Source organism: Coturnix japonica, chromosome 2 (genome assembly GCF_054131305.1).
Source record: "Coturnix japonica strain WE chromosome 2, WE-NBRP24, whole genome shotgun sequence".
Lineage (NCBI taxonomy): Eukaryota > Metazoa > Chordata > Aves > Galliformes > Phasianidae > Coturnix > Coturnix japonica.
Genome location: NC_140664.1, coordinates 137829624 through 137844077, shown reverse-complemented (window position 1 = coordinate 137844077; position 14454 = coordinate 137829624). Strand labels below are relative to the sequence as shown.

The 14454-nt window shown below is 41.1% G+C and overlaps 1 protein-coding gene across 2 annotated transcripts in view; it reads left to right on the top strand.

Moving 5' to 3' along the window:
* VIPR1 (vasoactive intestinal peptide receptor 1) overlaps positions 1-14454 on the top strand; it is a 94308-nt gene that overhangs the window by 40317 nt on the left and 39537 nt on the right. For both annotated transcript variants that reach the window (XM_015853030.3, NM_001323242.1), the window contains 1 exon segment: positions 12134-12241. In XM_015853030.3, the coding sequence (XP_015708516.1) occupies positions 12134-12241 (108 nt within the window).

Here is a 14454-nt window from a genome sequence, read left to right as displayed (position 1 = left end):
GTTCCTGGGGGAGTCCTGCCTGGGCAGATGGAGAATCTGTTCATTGAATCAATAAGGTTGGAGAAGACCTCTAGGATCATCTAGACTATCCATCAAGACCAAATCAGGCCCAGGATTTGAGTGCCTTCAACAAAGTTTCCCCAGTGGATGAGCATGATGAGAAGTTTGGGGAGAAGTTTGCTCTGCGGACAGGGGTTACCACATATAGCCAGTAGCTGCTGCAGTAGGATGATATGCAGTACTTGTTTGGTCTGTTGTCTTTCCTCTTCTCTTTGCTCTCCAGCTCATGGGGCTGCCCCTCTAGTACCATCTCCCACCTTACAATATAAATCAATAAGGTAATCCTATAGCCTGGTGTTCTCTGAGGTATTTATTTGTTGGAGTTATAACAGAGTTCCTCAGACCTATATGTTACTTTGAAAATGCATATAAGCATATTTCAGAAGCAAGGAATGCAATCCCAGCCCCACTGAAAACTAAGCTTTTGTTCCAGCTTCTTTTTCAACCAGGGCATCTGTATGCAATGCAGTAACTGCTCACTCAGATGATAATACAGATAGCAGTAGTAGGGCTACGATAAGGTAGCTGGAGGCAGTTCTTCTTTCCAGGCCCACAGATGGTGGCAAATCTCTCTCCAAGTGAAGTGTATTAGAGCCCCTAAGGCTTGCTGCGGGGCAGGTTTCATTGCTGCATGGCTTTTTGATGACTTCCACATGCTTTTTTATTTATTTCTGAGCAATGATTATTGCTTTTTCATTGTTGCTTGCCTTTGTTTTGTTTTGTTTTGTTTTGTTTTGTTTTATAAGAAAGATCCCCTTGCCATAGCTGCAGTTTAAAGATAGTTCAGCTTAATCAGAAGCATCCAAATAAAATAAAATAAATCCCACTTTATTTATTCTTCTTTTTGGCCTTGTCAACAAGAGCAATCACATCTAGGTGAGTTGACTGTGCTCATTATCTCCTTATTTCATTATTGCTAATTGATTCTCTCTGCAATCAGAAATTCTTTCAGAAATGACAGAGTCAATTAGGGATGACAGTTGAATGAAGTACTGTGTGACTCATTTTTGGATGGGGTGAGCAGCTCTGGAGACCGTGCTTCTACGCAGGAAAATGTGATGTCCCATGTTTAATGGCCTTTATGGAGAACAGTGACAGCATTAGGCAGATCACAAGCATGGGAAGTCTAGCCCAGATTTGTAGATTAATTGCCTGCAAGTTTAGGTTTAGGTTAGCAAGTTTTCTCATAAGAGAAAATGCTTGAGAATATAGAGTTGACATTTAAACCACAGAATACTTCTGAGACTGATGCTCTAGATAGATGGGAGGGGAATTTCTGTGTTCATATGTTCTTTGGCTTGGTAACAGAAATTACTGAGGCTGGCAATAACCTCTGGAGATCACCTAGTTCAAACCTCAGACTAAAGCAGTCAATCAGCACAAGGTGTTCAGAGCCATGTCCACTTGGGGTTTGAATATCTCCAGGGATGGAGGCAACCCGTCTAGACAACCTGCTCCAGTGTTTCTGCTTGTTAACTGCAAATACAAACAGAAATGATAATAAAAAACAGAACAACTTAGGTTTAAATGGATTTCCTTGTGTTTTAATTTGAACTTAGCCAGTTGGGTATTGGGCACCACTGAGAAAATGCTGGCTCTGTTTCTTCCCCCCAAATCCCAGCTGCTCCAGGCACTTCATCTTTGTGGCCCTTTGTTGGACACTTTCCAGTATGTTCACATTTCTGTTGTACTGGGGAGACCCAGAACTGGACACAGCCCCTCAGGTGCTGAGCAGAGGGGAAGAATCATCTCCCTTGATCTGCTGATACTTTTCCCAATGCAACCCAGGACACCTTTAGCCTTCTGAGTGGCAAAGTCACATTGCTGGCTCACGTTCACCTGCAACCTCAGGTCCTTCTCTGCAAAGCCTGTAAAGTGCATGGCTTTACTGTTCCCCAGGTAAAGGATTTTGCATTCCCCTTGTTGAGCTTCACTTTTTAGATGGTTTCATCCAGAAAGGAAGACCTTCTGTTCTATTTGGATTCTGATTTCCTACAGAAGTTAAATGGCAGTGAAACAAGCTCAGCACTTCACAGCTAGAGGCTGTCAGCATCTTACAGATCAACATTCTGTCTGTTTGCTCAGTACTGAGGAGGTAGCTGAGGTAATTTTCTAAGTGTCATTGAGAATTGCCAGTAGCCGTTGAGGAGTTGCTGCAGTTGAGCCGCTTCTGTTACCCTGAGTACTTCAGCACTGCATTTAGTATTCGCAATGTCTGTCATTCTAGCAGGATTTAAAACCCAATCAAAACATCAAAAAGTGGAAAATGTAAATGAAAATAATCCCCATCACCCTCCCTGCTCTTCACTTATTAAGTTCTATATGCCTCAACTTGTTGTGAGCAACAGAGCTGACTCCTGTAATATCATCACCAACACTGTCACGTACAAGTAAATCCAGATGGAGAATAGCCCATGTTGTTTATCCTCCATACAATGTCTTCCCCATTCCACAGTTCTGCAGTGGAGGTTGGCTTGAAAAGCCAGATTTGGATCTTGGGGTTCTTTGACAGTCTCCCTTGAAGACGTCAAGGCGTGTTTGATGAGAGAAGAAGCAATGAACATATGGAAATTAAAAGTCAAGCTGGAAAAACATTAATGAAGTTTAAATGAGGAGTCTGTTTATTCATCACCATCTGTTTATAATGCAGTAAGATAAGAAATAATTAATAGTTCCTTGCTAGCAAAAGTTCAAGTGAATTCTCACCTTCCCAGTTGCATAAGACCTCCTGGGACAGATGATATGTAGGTTGGATTTGTATGGCAGCCCAGTTGTCAGAAGGTCTCCAGGTGCTCTATCATTGGAAGAGTCTCAGTTTAAAACCATTCTCCCTTGTCCTGTTACTATCCACTCATATAGGTGCTTTTGGGTAATCAGTAGGGCCACCAGTTACTGTTTCAGAGGCCAGTAGGGCTCTTACAGTTGCTATGTCATATCTACTAGTCCCTCCAACATTCTCACATATCCTAGGGCATCAGGAATGGCATTAAGAGTCTTTTTTTCTAAGAAGCTAAATCAAAACCCGAGGATCTAGTTAATATATTCAGTGAACGCTCAAAGGTATATATCAATTCAGTCTAAAGTAGTCATAGAACTGTAGAATCATTTGAGTTGGAAGGGACCATTAAAGACCATCTGGTCCAACTCCCCTGCAGTGAATAAGGGCATGTGCAGCTTCATCAGGTGCTTAGAGCCCTGTCTAGCATGACATTGAATGTCTCTAGGGACAGGGCATCCACTCTGGGCAACCTGTGCCAGTGTTTCACTACCCTTATTGTAAAGAACGTTTATCTTTTCAGTCTCAGTCTCCCCTCTTTTAGTCTGAAACCATTTCTTCAGGTGTTATCGCAACAGACTGCTAAAGAGACTGCCTCATTTCTTATAGCCCCCTTTGAATACTGAATAATCACTTGAATTGGTTCTTAACGATCACTTTAATGACAAAAGGACCTAAAAGACATCTTTATCTGTTCTTCTTACCTTATCTTCTGAGTTACTATACTCTCTTTAGGACAGTTGGACTTGTAGGTCCTTGCCAACCTTGTGATTCTATGATTCTGTGATTCTAACCCTGGTCCAGGCAATACAGAGGGTTTCTTGATTTCAGTCTTGCTATGACCGGCAGCACTGATGTTCCACGCTTCTGGATAGAACACTGGTCCTCACTGTTCCTGAACAGTATTCAGGAATGAATGTGTTCTTCCACTGAAGGGGTTCTCCCTACAAATCTAATCACCCTGTAGAGCTAAGAGCCTTTTGCCTCAACCTCATCTTTCTACAAACACAGCCATGAGATAAGATGTTACTACATCTGTTTTCTCCCTTAATACGTTGTAGGGGTGGAGGGTTTGCTCTTGTTTTGCCTGTTGCTGACATGTCCTGGCTGCAAGCTTTTGAACAAACAGCAGTGTTTATTTGACTCAGGAACAGCTGTCCTATAGCTTTTGGGAATTAACAGCCATTTATTGGATGTAAGTCTTGTACTGGAAAAGGCATTTTATTTTTGGAGAATATGTTACATTTGGAAATGTCATCAGACATTGGTTATTTTTATTTTTGTATGCTATAAAATAGAAATGCACACAGCATTAGGTTAGAGAAATAAATGCCATTGCCATAGACCGATGGAAAGCAAATCCAGAATGTTCTCAGAGCTCTGGGTAATTGCTCAGATGGAATCTATTTATGGAGGGCTTTTAATTATTTTATTTTATTTTATTTTATTTTATTTTATTTGACAGCACTTTGTAATTGTCTACTACACATCCCATCAGGTTTCTGGTTAAGAAATCTCTCCTGATGTTCTTATTTTTATTATTTTCTTTCTGAAAAGCATTTTCATTATCCATCCATCTCATGTACAACAACTACATCGGGAAAATGTTGCATATGGAATAAGTTAGGTGGAGCTTCTGTTACCGTTTATGTCTAACATCCAACATCTGCTGCAAACAGTGGGGATTTTACTGTACACTGGACTTGCTGTAACCTAGATGTCTGTACTTCCTGGTAGCCAAAACATTTAACATAGGAAAGTGAAGTTGTGGAGAAAAGGAGAAGCTGAGGTCTGAGGCGCCACACTGGGTATAAGTAGAGCTTCCATTAAGAAAGCCTTTTAAATTACTCACAGAGTTTTCTTTTTTCTGGCCTTCCAACTGTCAGTGTTGTGGGCAAGAAGCACACTTCCAGCATAAACTCCAGTCCATTCAATGGGAAGGAGCTGAAAAATGAAGGTTTTACATGATGAAACACTCTCCAGCTTTGCGTGCTGACTTCAGTATCTTCCTAATAGTACGTCAGGGAATCTATGGCTTATGATTTGTTGAGGAAAGTTCCCTTTTATGCTTCCTTTTTCTGTGGGTTGTCATATTTAGCAGTATTTAACTGTATGTACAGTATTTTAGCAGTATTTACTTCAAGAGCAAGACTTGGCTGAAAATCTTCATTGCAAAGCACATCCTTTGGTGTTGAAGGAAAAGAATAAATCTATAAAACATCAACAGGATATTATATTTAAAATTCCACTTAGTCACGCTTTTAGTTGTTCTTGCTTTTCTTCAGTGACCGAGTCAAGCAGAGCTGGTCATTCAGAAGACTGGCACTTAACTTGAGTCACTAAGTCATGGAATCATCATAGAATTGTTTGAGTTGGAAGGGACCCTAAAAGTTCATCTAGTCCAGATCACTTGCAATGAACAGGGATGTCCACAGCTCCATCAGGTGCTCAGAGCCCCATTCAGACTGACCTTGAGTGTCTCCAATGGTGGGACACCATCACCTCTCTGGGAAACCTTTGCCAGTGCTTCACCACCCTTATAATAAAGTCACCTTTACTGTGAATTGCTGTCTGGAGACAACAACAAGGAAAAAATCATATAGAAAGCATAGGGATGTCAATTCACAGGGATTAAATGTAGCTTAATTTCTGCAAGCACAAAGGGATTTGGGCAAGGAATGAGGAAATGCTGGAATAATCATTTAAAAATCCCCTATGTCCAAGCACTAAAGAACTATGTCTTGTTTAGAAGCTGAAGAGGAGCATTTTAGGCTTTATAAATCCTTGTTTTGTGTCTTGGCATCTTTTGTTTCACACGTTCTGCTATTAGGCAGAAGGACTCAGCGTACAAATATCCTTAATGAAAGGAGTGAAGAGATGGAGTCAAGTGTTTGTTTAGTTTCTTGGTTAAAGAAAGGCTGATTGGATATTTTCTTTTCTTGTTTTCTAGTGGATGTTGTTGATGGAAAAACTCTGGATTTTCTTGCTTAAAAATAATCCTTCAGAAATGCTCTATAGTTATTTCTTTCATGCTGCTAAGAATGACTCAGTCTGGGGGCTTAAGGTGAGGTTTCCTTCACATGTCTTTGAGTTAAATTTCTGCAAACATGTAGGAGGAAAGACACCTTTTAACATTTCCTGTTGAGTTCCTGGACAGTTTCTATTGAAAGCCACTACAGAAGTGCAAATCAATTCTTAAAGCAAGTAACAGTGTTCTCACTGTCTCCAGCTTGTACACCAAGTAGGGAAAATCAAATTGATCTTTCTGTCTTTCGACACGCATGGAATTAAAGTTCAAGATAAATTTTTTCACTTAATTCTTAGTCCGAGGATCCTTTCTGTCTTCTGCAGTTGACCAAATCAATTTTCTTCTGGACTGGGAGTACCAATCCCTTGCTGAGAGAAGGTTGAAGTGCACAGTGAGCTACATTATTTTATATATATATTACATAATTATCCCATGAGTGCGCTGCAGAGAGCAAAGGAGTGGTGGGAAGGAAATGCTACAGTGCTGGGGTTTTGCATGTTCTGTCAAGTCTGTGGTTTTCCTTCAGTTTTGTGGTTTCTCTGTCACATCCTGCCCACAGCTCTGGAGTGACAGCGGGCAGCAGGCAAAAAGATATGTATATCCAAATTGAATGCAAAGTCATGGAAAGCTGGAAGGGAAACTCTAAAGGGCCAGGTTTGCAGAACAGACTGTTAGTGTTGATAAAAATAAAAGCACAATGAGGTGGAGGAGGAGAGATGCCCAAAGGATACGCTGATAATATGTAAGATGCAAGAGGTTGAATTTTGCAGGGAGATGTGGGAGGGATCACGGTGAAACTTAGAAGCCAGGCTAGCCCAGGTCAAAACCAACCTACTGCAGAAAAATAAAGTACAACTATTCTGCAATGCCAAGGAAGAGTAAATTGAAGTAGAGCTAGAAATCCATCTACAAGAAGGGTCATAACAAGGATCTGGGAAGCTGCAGGCCTGTCAACCTGACTTTCGTGCCAAGGAAGGTTATGGAACAGATCATCTTCAGAGAGATACACAGCAACTGGTCTTGAGTGGTGTTTTGAAGGGGTTTGTACTGGGCCTGTCCTGTTCAATACCATTATTGATGACTTTGACAAGGGGACTGAGAGCATCCTCAGTAAGTTTGCAGATGACACCAAGTTGGAATGAAGTTTATATCAGCCTGAGGGTAGGCAGGCCCTACAGAGGGATTTGAACATGCTGCTTACTGGGCAGAGGCCAATGGGATGAAGTTCAATAAGACCAAGGTTTAGGTCTTGCACTTCGGCCACAACAACCCCAGGCAGCACTGCAGGCATGGGGCAGAGTGGCTGGAAAACTGTGTGGACTGAATGTGAGCCAGCAGTGTGTCCAGGTAGCCACGAAAGCCATTGGCATCCCGGCTTGTATCAGAAGTAGAACTGCCAGGAGAAGGATCATCCCTCTGTACCCCCCTCTGGTGAGGCTGCACCTTGAGTATTGCATGCAGTGTTGGGCTTCTCACTACAAAACCAATTAGGGCAATTTCTTCTCTGAAAAAGTGGTCAGGCACTGGAACAGGATGCCCAGTTGCATCATTGTCTCTGGAGGTGTTCAAGAAACATTTAGATGTTGTACTAAGGGATGTCTTTTAGTGTGGAAATACTGGTGGTGGGTGAACACTTGGACTGGATGACATTGGAGGTCTTTTCCAACCTTGGTGATTCTGTGGTTCTAAACAAAAAAAGGTACAGTGGAGATATGATAGGAAACTACTTCCATGCAAGAAGTCATTAAATAGGCTAGGACACTTCATCTTGAAAAGGAGATGCTTGAGGAGGAATATAAAAGAGGATTTTATGGTTTTCCTCCCGAGGGAAAGGGAGATTGTGACTAGGTTAGAAGTATTTCTGTATTCATAAAGGAACTAGGCAACTCCTTATGAAACCAGCAATGAGCAGGTTCAAAGCAAATTCAGAAAAGGATTTTCTTTCAGCAGACACTTCAGCTGTGTAGCTCCTTAGTACAGGAGGTTGGGAACGTGAAAAATTTCCATAAGCTTAAAAGCAAAATCAAATTGCAATTAAATTAAAAGATTATGGAAGAAAAAGAATCTTTCTAGATTATTATTGTTACGTACCACTTCTAAAATTTAAATTAAAAGTCATCCCTGATTCAGTAATCCTGGGCTCACTGGAGGCTGGGGCAGTACTGATTGCATTTGTTAGGAGGTGTTCAGTGTGAATGACAGATGTGCTAAAAGGCTTTTTCTCGTACTTGTGAATTCACCTGAGTGAAGACCATGCCTTGAAAGCAGCCTACTGCCATTTGTTTCTTTCCTCAGCCAAACCCAGTCATTTCTCAGAGCCAAGACAGAGCTATGGAGATTTGCCTTTATTCACAAGGGGAAGTTATACTCTGCTGCTTCCTAGATAAACTTTGATAGTATAATTTCTGTAAGAGTAGATATAGCTCAAATAAATGTTCTTTGAGCTCTAATCTGCCAGATCTGCAAGCTGCCAAATAACTGTGCCTCATATGAGTTGTCATGTTTTGTGTTTATTAACCTTTTAAAGGGAGAGAAAATGAGGGCCTGAGCACTGAATCACATTTAGCACTGACAGTGGGAAAGGTTATTACCTCCTGTAGCTGTGCTGGGTTGTGCAGCATGGACTCTATCAGCATCTCTGGCCACTGTTGTGGCAGTCAGGCCTGGCCTGCCAAGAGCAAGAAGAAATATATGGTGGACACCACCCCAACATCAGCCTCTATTATATAGTAGGACTCCACAAAGCCCAGAGGGCTGTGGTTGGTACAGCCTAGACACTTGGCTTGCAAAGAGGGGAATTTGAAGTGTTGGATGTGAAAATCCAAGCTCCAGCACACTGCTGAAAGCCTCCAGCTTGTTCCTTGACCATACTCCTTGAGTAATGCTTCAGGAGCCTGCTTCAAGATGGGAGAGAGTTGGTTGCTAGCAATTACGCTAATTGCATGGCTTATATAGGAGGATGAGCAGTTAGAGCTGCTTATCTGAAGGAGGCTTAAAAGGCAGCTTCATTAGCGTTGTAAAGGAGCACTCCAGAAAAAGATCCTTGGCTCCAAAGAGCACTTCATGAGTTTTTAAAGCACTTAATGCCTTTTCCGTCCCATGGATACAGATGACTGAGACCTTGGAAGAAGAGTGCCATCTCCTATTCAAGCTGGAGTATGATTTTGTAGTATCTGGGCTGAACCTAGATCTTTCTTTTCCCTTTTTTTTTTTTTTTTCTGGAAAATACTTCAAATACTTCCAATTTGGACTCAGTCATAGCTCAGGAGAAGAGCACTATTTGCCAAAGCAGCAGTAAGTGCTAAGGCACAAATATATGTGCTTTTCCTGCAAATGAAAAGGCTCTTGTAGAGGTCTCCCATGTAGATATTAACCAAACTGCTGCTTTAGTGATGAACTGTGACAAAATCTCTGTCCCGGGCAATAGGACTGTGTTCAAAACAGCGTGAAGCAGCTGAAGGCCCTGGGTTTGCTGGGCCCAGAGCAAAGGAGGCTGAGGAGAAGCCTCATGGCAGCCCTACAGCTCCTCATTGCTCCTCATGATGGTCTGCAGCTTCTCACAATGCATGGGTCCCATAGGTCATTGCTACCATGGAAGAGGACTGATAATTAAGTTTTCAACCTTCCTGTAGATATCCAGTGCAACTGAGAGAACAATATTTATAATTAATTAACAGAAAAGCATTTAGCAATCACCAAACATGATTTGATCCTGCAAAACAAACTGTTATCTTCCTTCCGTCTATTAAAGTCAAGTGATGCTACAGGGAAGACAGGGATTTCCCTTCTCCAGGTCTGTTTCCACCCAGAAGTAGTTTTCTCAGATACTGATCTGTCAGTGATATGACTGTATCATAGAATCAGTCTGAGCTGGAAGGGACCCTTAATGACCATCAGGTCCAACTTCCCTTGCAATAAACAGGGACACGCACAGCTCAATCAGGTGCTCAGAGTCCTGTACCCTGGTCTTGACTGTGTCCAGGGACAGGAATCCATCTCCCCTCTGGAAAACCTATGCAAGTGCTTACCCTAAACGTAAAATACTTCTGCCCTATGTGCAGTCTTAATCTCCCCCCTTTTGCTCTGAAACCGTTTTCCCTTGTCCTGTCACAACAGACCATGCTTAAGAGTGTCCCTTTCTTTCTTACAGCTGCAATTTAGATACTGAATCTTGACCCCAGTAATTTGCCAGGGTATGGTCTACAGGTTTTAGAGAAAGAAGGCAGTTTTCTCTAATGCAATTTCCTTAAGGTTTCTGTGTCCTGGACAGGCACAAACTTTTCCTTGATATTCTAATGGGCTGACTGCAGGGCACACAGTAATTGCTTGTGTTACTGAATGCTAAATGTCTTGCAAATCTCAGATCTTTAGATTGTTCCAATTCATTTAAAAGGTGAATGTCTATTCTTTCTGGTGCACATTTTAAATAAAATTATTATAAATTATTCAAATAATCATGCCTTAGATCTATGATGAGTGAATTGTAACTCACTGATCTTCAGGTGCCTCAAAATGAGATATTTAAACTCAAGTTAGATACTCAAGCCCTCTTCTAGTCATTGGAGAGAAGAGGGCACTTTATTATGTGCATAAAAGTAGGGATATGAACCTCACCTTTGAAACCTGAACCCTTCCATGCAACCACACTAATAGCATCAGACAATAAGAATCATGATGCTAGAAGAGCTAATTGGTGGGTAAGAGAGATCTTCAAAGACAATAATTATTAAAGGTCCTTTCTGTGTGGCTTCACCTTTTTTTTAATCAAAGGGACCTCCTGTTATGAAAGCATCTATGAGATTTCTTTATGCATTACAAGTGGTGGTGATGAATGCTATCACAGAAAAAAGACAAGGGTCAGAAAAATTCTTAAAGCGCATAATTCAGAACATTTAGAAAGCCATCTGATACTAACACCTTGTGTTTCGTTATTATTTTGCATTATAACCTGTCCTGGGGTAATGGGTGCATGTTAATTTATTGATGGTGATGGAGGTGAAGATTGTAGAACATGAAAGGTCCAGTCAAGAAATCATTTATTTTCCAAGGGCAGAATACTTAATATCTTAATATTATTGGAGCTGCTGTCTGTTTGGTAGCAGATAACTACGATGATGGGAAAACTGAGCTTTGCAACTGATAGTAGAAAACAGAAAATTGACTTTTAATGAATGCTACAGAAGAGCGTGCACGTAGAAGATACCGCCGGTTATTCTGTATTTTAGGCTCTGATAAACTCACCCTAGGACTTGGTCTGAAAAGTTCTGTTTGCTCATGAAAGAATGAAGGAAGAGCTTGTGAAATAACTTTGAAAGAGAGCTGAGAGTTCTTTTTTCAGCTTCAAAGCATTTTTATGTGCTCCCTTTATTGATCTGAGACAGCAAGCTGCCTGGCTCTGAGCAGACTTGATGATGACACCAGCCTTTTTCTCAGCAGAAAGGCTAAAAGATGACTTAAAGAAGGAATTGCAGATCAGGCTATAATTACTAAGAAGTGTATCTTGGCAGTGGTTTTCGTAGTTCCCTTTGCTTGCAAGTGGAAAGTACTTTCTTAAGGCTTTCTTCATCACATTCCAGTTTCTCTTGTTAGGCTGTTGACCTTAACAGCAACACTTCAGTCACATTTGGGGAAGAGTTGAAATGTAATGGGATGTGACAAATAACCATTGAGTAGAGGTGCTAGAGAGAAGTGACTTTCAGGGTGGCCTGTTGACAACCCATCTATCTAAGCCAGCCAGTGGAAAATCAAAGGGGAATAAAAATAAGGTTTTCGAGATTCTGGCATGAACTTTAAAATACGTAACATACTGAGGCAAAAACTCATCTGACATTGTTAATTCCTATCTGCAAACTTGTGTTGTCTTCATCATTAGTATTGCATTACTCAATCCTATGGTACATGTGTGATATCATTAATGTATTTTGAGAAAGCAGAAATGAAAGGACAAAATCAGAACTGTGTACTACAGCTGTGCAAAAAGAGCATGCCTAGCTGTATTTAACCCAAAAAGTATTTATTCTGTTCAAAAACGAATGAAAAAGTGTTTAATTGTAATAAAATTACCAGGTTCTTCCCTGAAGTTAACTCTGTTTGCTACACCTGCATTCCTATCTTAGATAGGGCTTCATACCATCTTGCTCTCCCCTACCAAAAGATGCTTCCACTGAGAATCAGTGCACCCCTGCAGAGTTGCTCTCCTATGTTCCATATAGCAGATACTAGGGAGTCACTCGTGCTTGTTCTACCACCAGCTTTTCTCTTTCCCCCAGGTTGCAGAAGGCAGTGGGACAACATCACGTGCTGGCCTGAAGCGCAGGTGGGAGCGGTTGTGGTGAAGCCATGCCCAAAGTACTTCAGGTTCCTCACCACTTTTCTCGGTAAGACAGCTCATCTTGCTCAAGTGCTCTAATGGCTTTGCTGCCTCTAGGATTTCACATCGTATCACATTATTTAATCACATTTTACCATTAAGAATCATAGGTTGTTAAGCTTGGAAAAGACCAAGGTCACCAAGTCCAACCCCAGCCCACCGCTTCCATGCCCACCAACCACATCCCTCAGTGCCACATCTCCATGATTCTGCAGCACCGCCCGGGATGGTGACTCTACCACCTCAGTCTGTGCCAATGCATTACCACTCTTTCAGAGAACAAATTCTTCCTTATATCCAACTTGAACTTCCCCTGGTGCAACTAAAGGCCATTCCCCCTTGACCTGTCACTGGTTATGTGGGAGAAGAGGTACTTCTTGAGAAGAACAGACCCGATAGGGCTAAGGATTTACACAGGGAAAATAAGTTTTCCAAGCCATATATGGATGCCCAAACCATTAGATCATCCTCCCCATCTTCTTCCTACACAGTGCACTTCTCTGTGTCATAGGGGTGCAAAAGCAGCCCCTGTGAAATCCACTCATTGAGAGATTGTGCAACAAAAACTTAATCAGCCTCGTAACAGTATGTTTGTTGTTCAAAATGGACAGCTTAGCGCTGTAATTAATTAAGTCTCTGACATAAAATAAGCAAGCTGAAACTGTATGTAATCAAGTATTTTTCCACTGAAATGACTAATTTGTCCAGTAGCCAAGAAATTAACCTGACAAATAATGGGCAGGAGAGGTTAATGGAGAAAACAACTTAATGCACAGGTTAGCATATTCTGGGAAGCTTTAATTTAAAACTCAGATCTCAGGGGCAGTGCAGCAGCAGGACTCTGTCTCTTCATAGTCATTATTTACTATTTTTATTATAGTAGTTCTGCAATCCTCCACTGAGAAAGAAGCATTTTGGCACTGGACATTATGCGCCAAGCTGGTAAACCTCCACTTCCACAGGCTTACACTGCAAACACACATGACAGGCTATGAATAAGAGTAAGGACACAATATTGTCTCTGTTTAGCAGAACAGGACATGACGATTAACCAGCACACACTGATTACATGACTTGCCCAAGACCACACCTAAATCCTGGGCAGATCCAGAGGGGAAAACTAGAAGTCCTGGATTCTTATTCTAGTGCTGTGACCTCTCTGAGAAGTTTATCTCATACTTCACTCCACCAGACCACATCAATGAGGAAGGCATGAAGTACATATGCATACGTATGCCATATATATATATGCCATTCTTCCTTTGCAGTATTTTTTTATCAATGAATAACTTTCAAGGAAATAAATCACTTAGTAAATGTTTATGCCTTACTCTTCAATCCCTCTATAGTAATATGAAAGCTTAGACCAAAGGTGTGAGCAATTTTAGATCTCTAAATTTAGAGCAATAAAAGAGAGAGAGATTGGGAAAGAAAGAGTTAAAGTGATTTTCCCGCTTAGTGGAAAATGTCCTCTTCAAATGACTAATATATCTCATGGTAAATAAAGGATAAAATACCTGACAGCATTTAGAAACCTTAAAATGCCTATTGTACTTCTGATGTCATTTGACATTAAATTTTTATGCTATTCACAAATCCAGAAGATTTTCATTATTTTATGACATTCATCAGTACCATGTGAAGGAGATGGATGTAAATATTTTTGGCACCTTTAATAATGAAAGTGCACAGTTTGATGTCTCTTTACCAGCATATTTTAGCTTCTTTTCAATACATAGAAGGTGACATTTGTACGAGGGATTTGTGTCCTGCAAAAGCAAACTGTCCACGCTGCAGCCAGCAGTAAAAAAAACTAGCACTGATGTTTTTTTAGCCTTCAGCCATGAGATGTTGTGGGAATAACCAAGACCCACTCAGTGAGAGTGAGAACCTCTTCTCCTCCCATGCTCTAAATTTCCTTTTGCTCTTCTTTCCTTCCTAAATGCATTTTACTTCTGTTCCTTGCTTCACTTCCCATACTCATGCTGGAAAAGCTTACTGATTGCAAGGACTGCAGTTCATTATTAATTCTAGTACATTCTTGTATTTTCAAGCCATCTAGAAGAGGCATGCAGGTGGGTAGAATCTGCTTCTGGAGCCACCAAGTCACAGCAGTTGCCCTGAATTTAAGAAAGTACGTGTGTTAATGGAGATGGGTTTTCTGCCTACTCAGCCTTGCTTCTCACTGTCTATGTGGAACAGGCAGTATCATCTCACCTC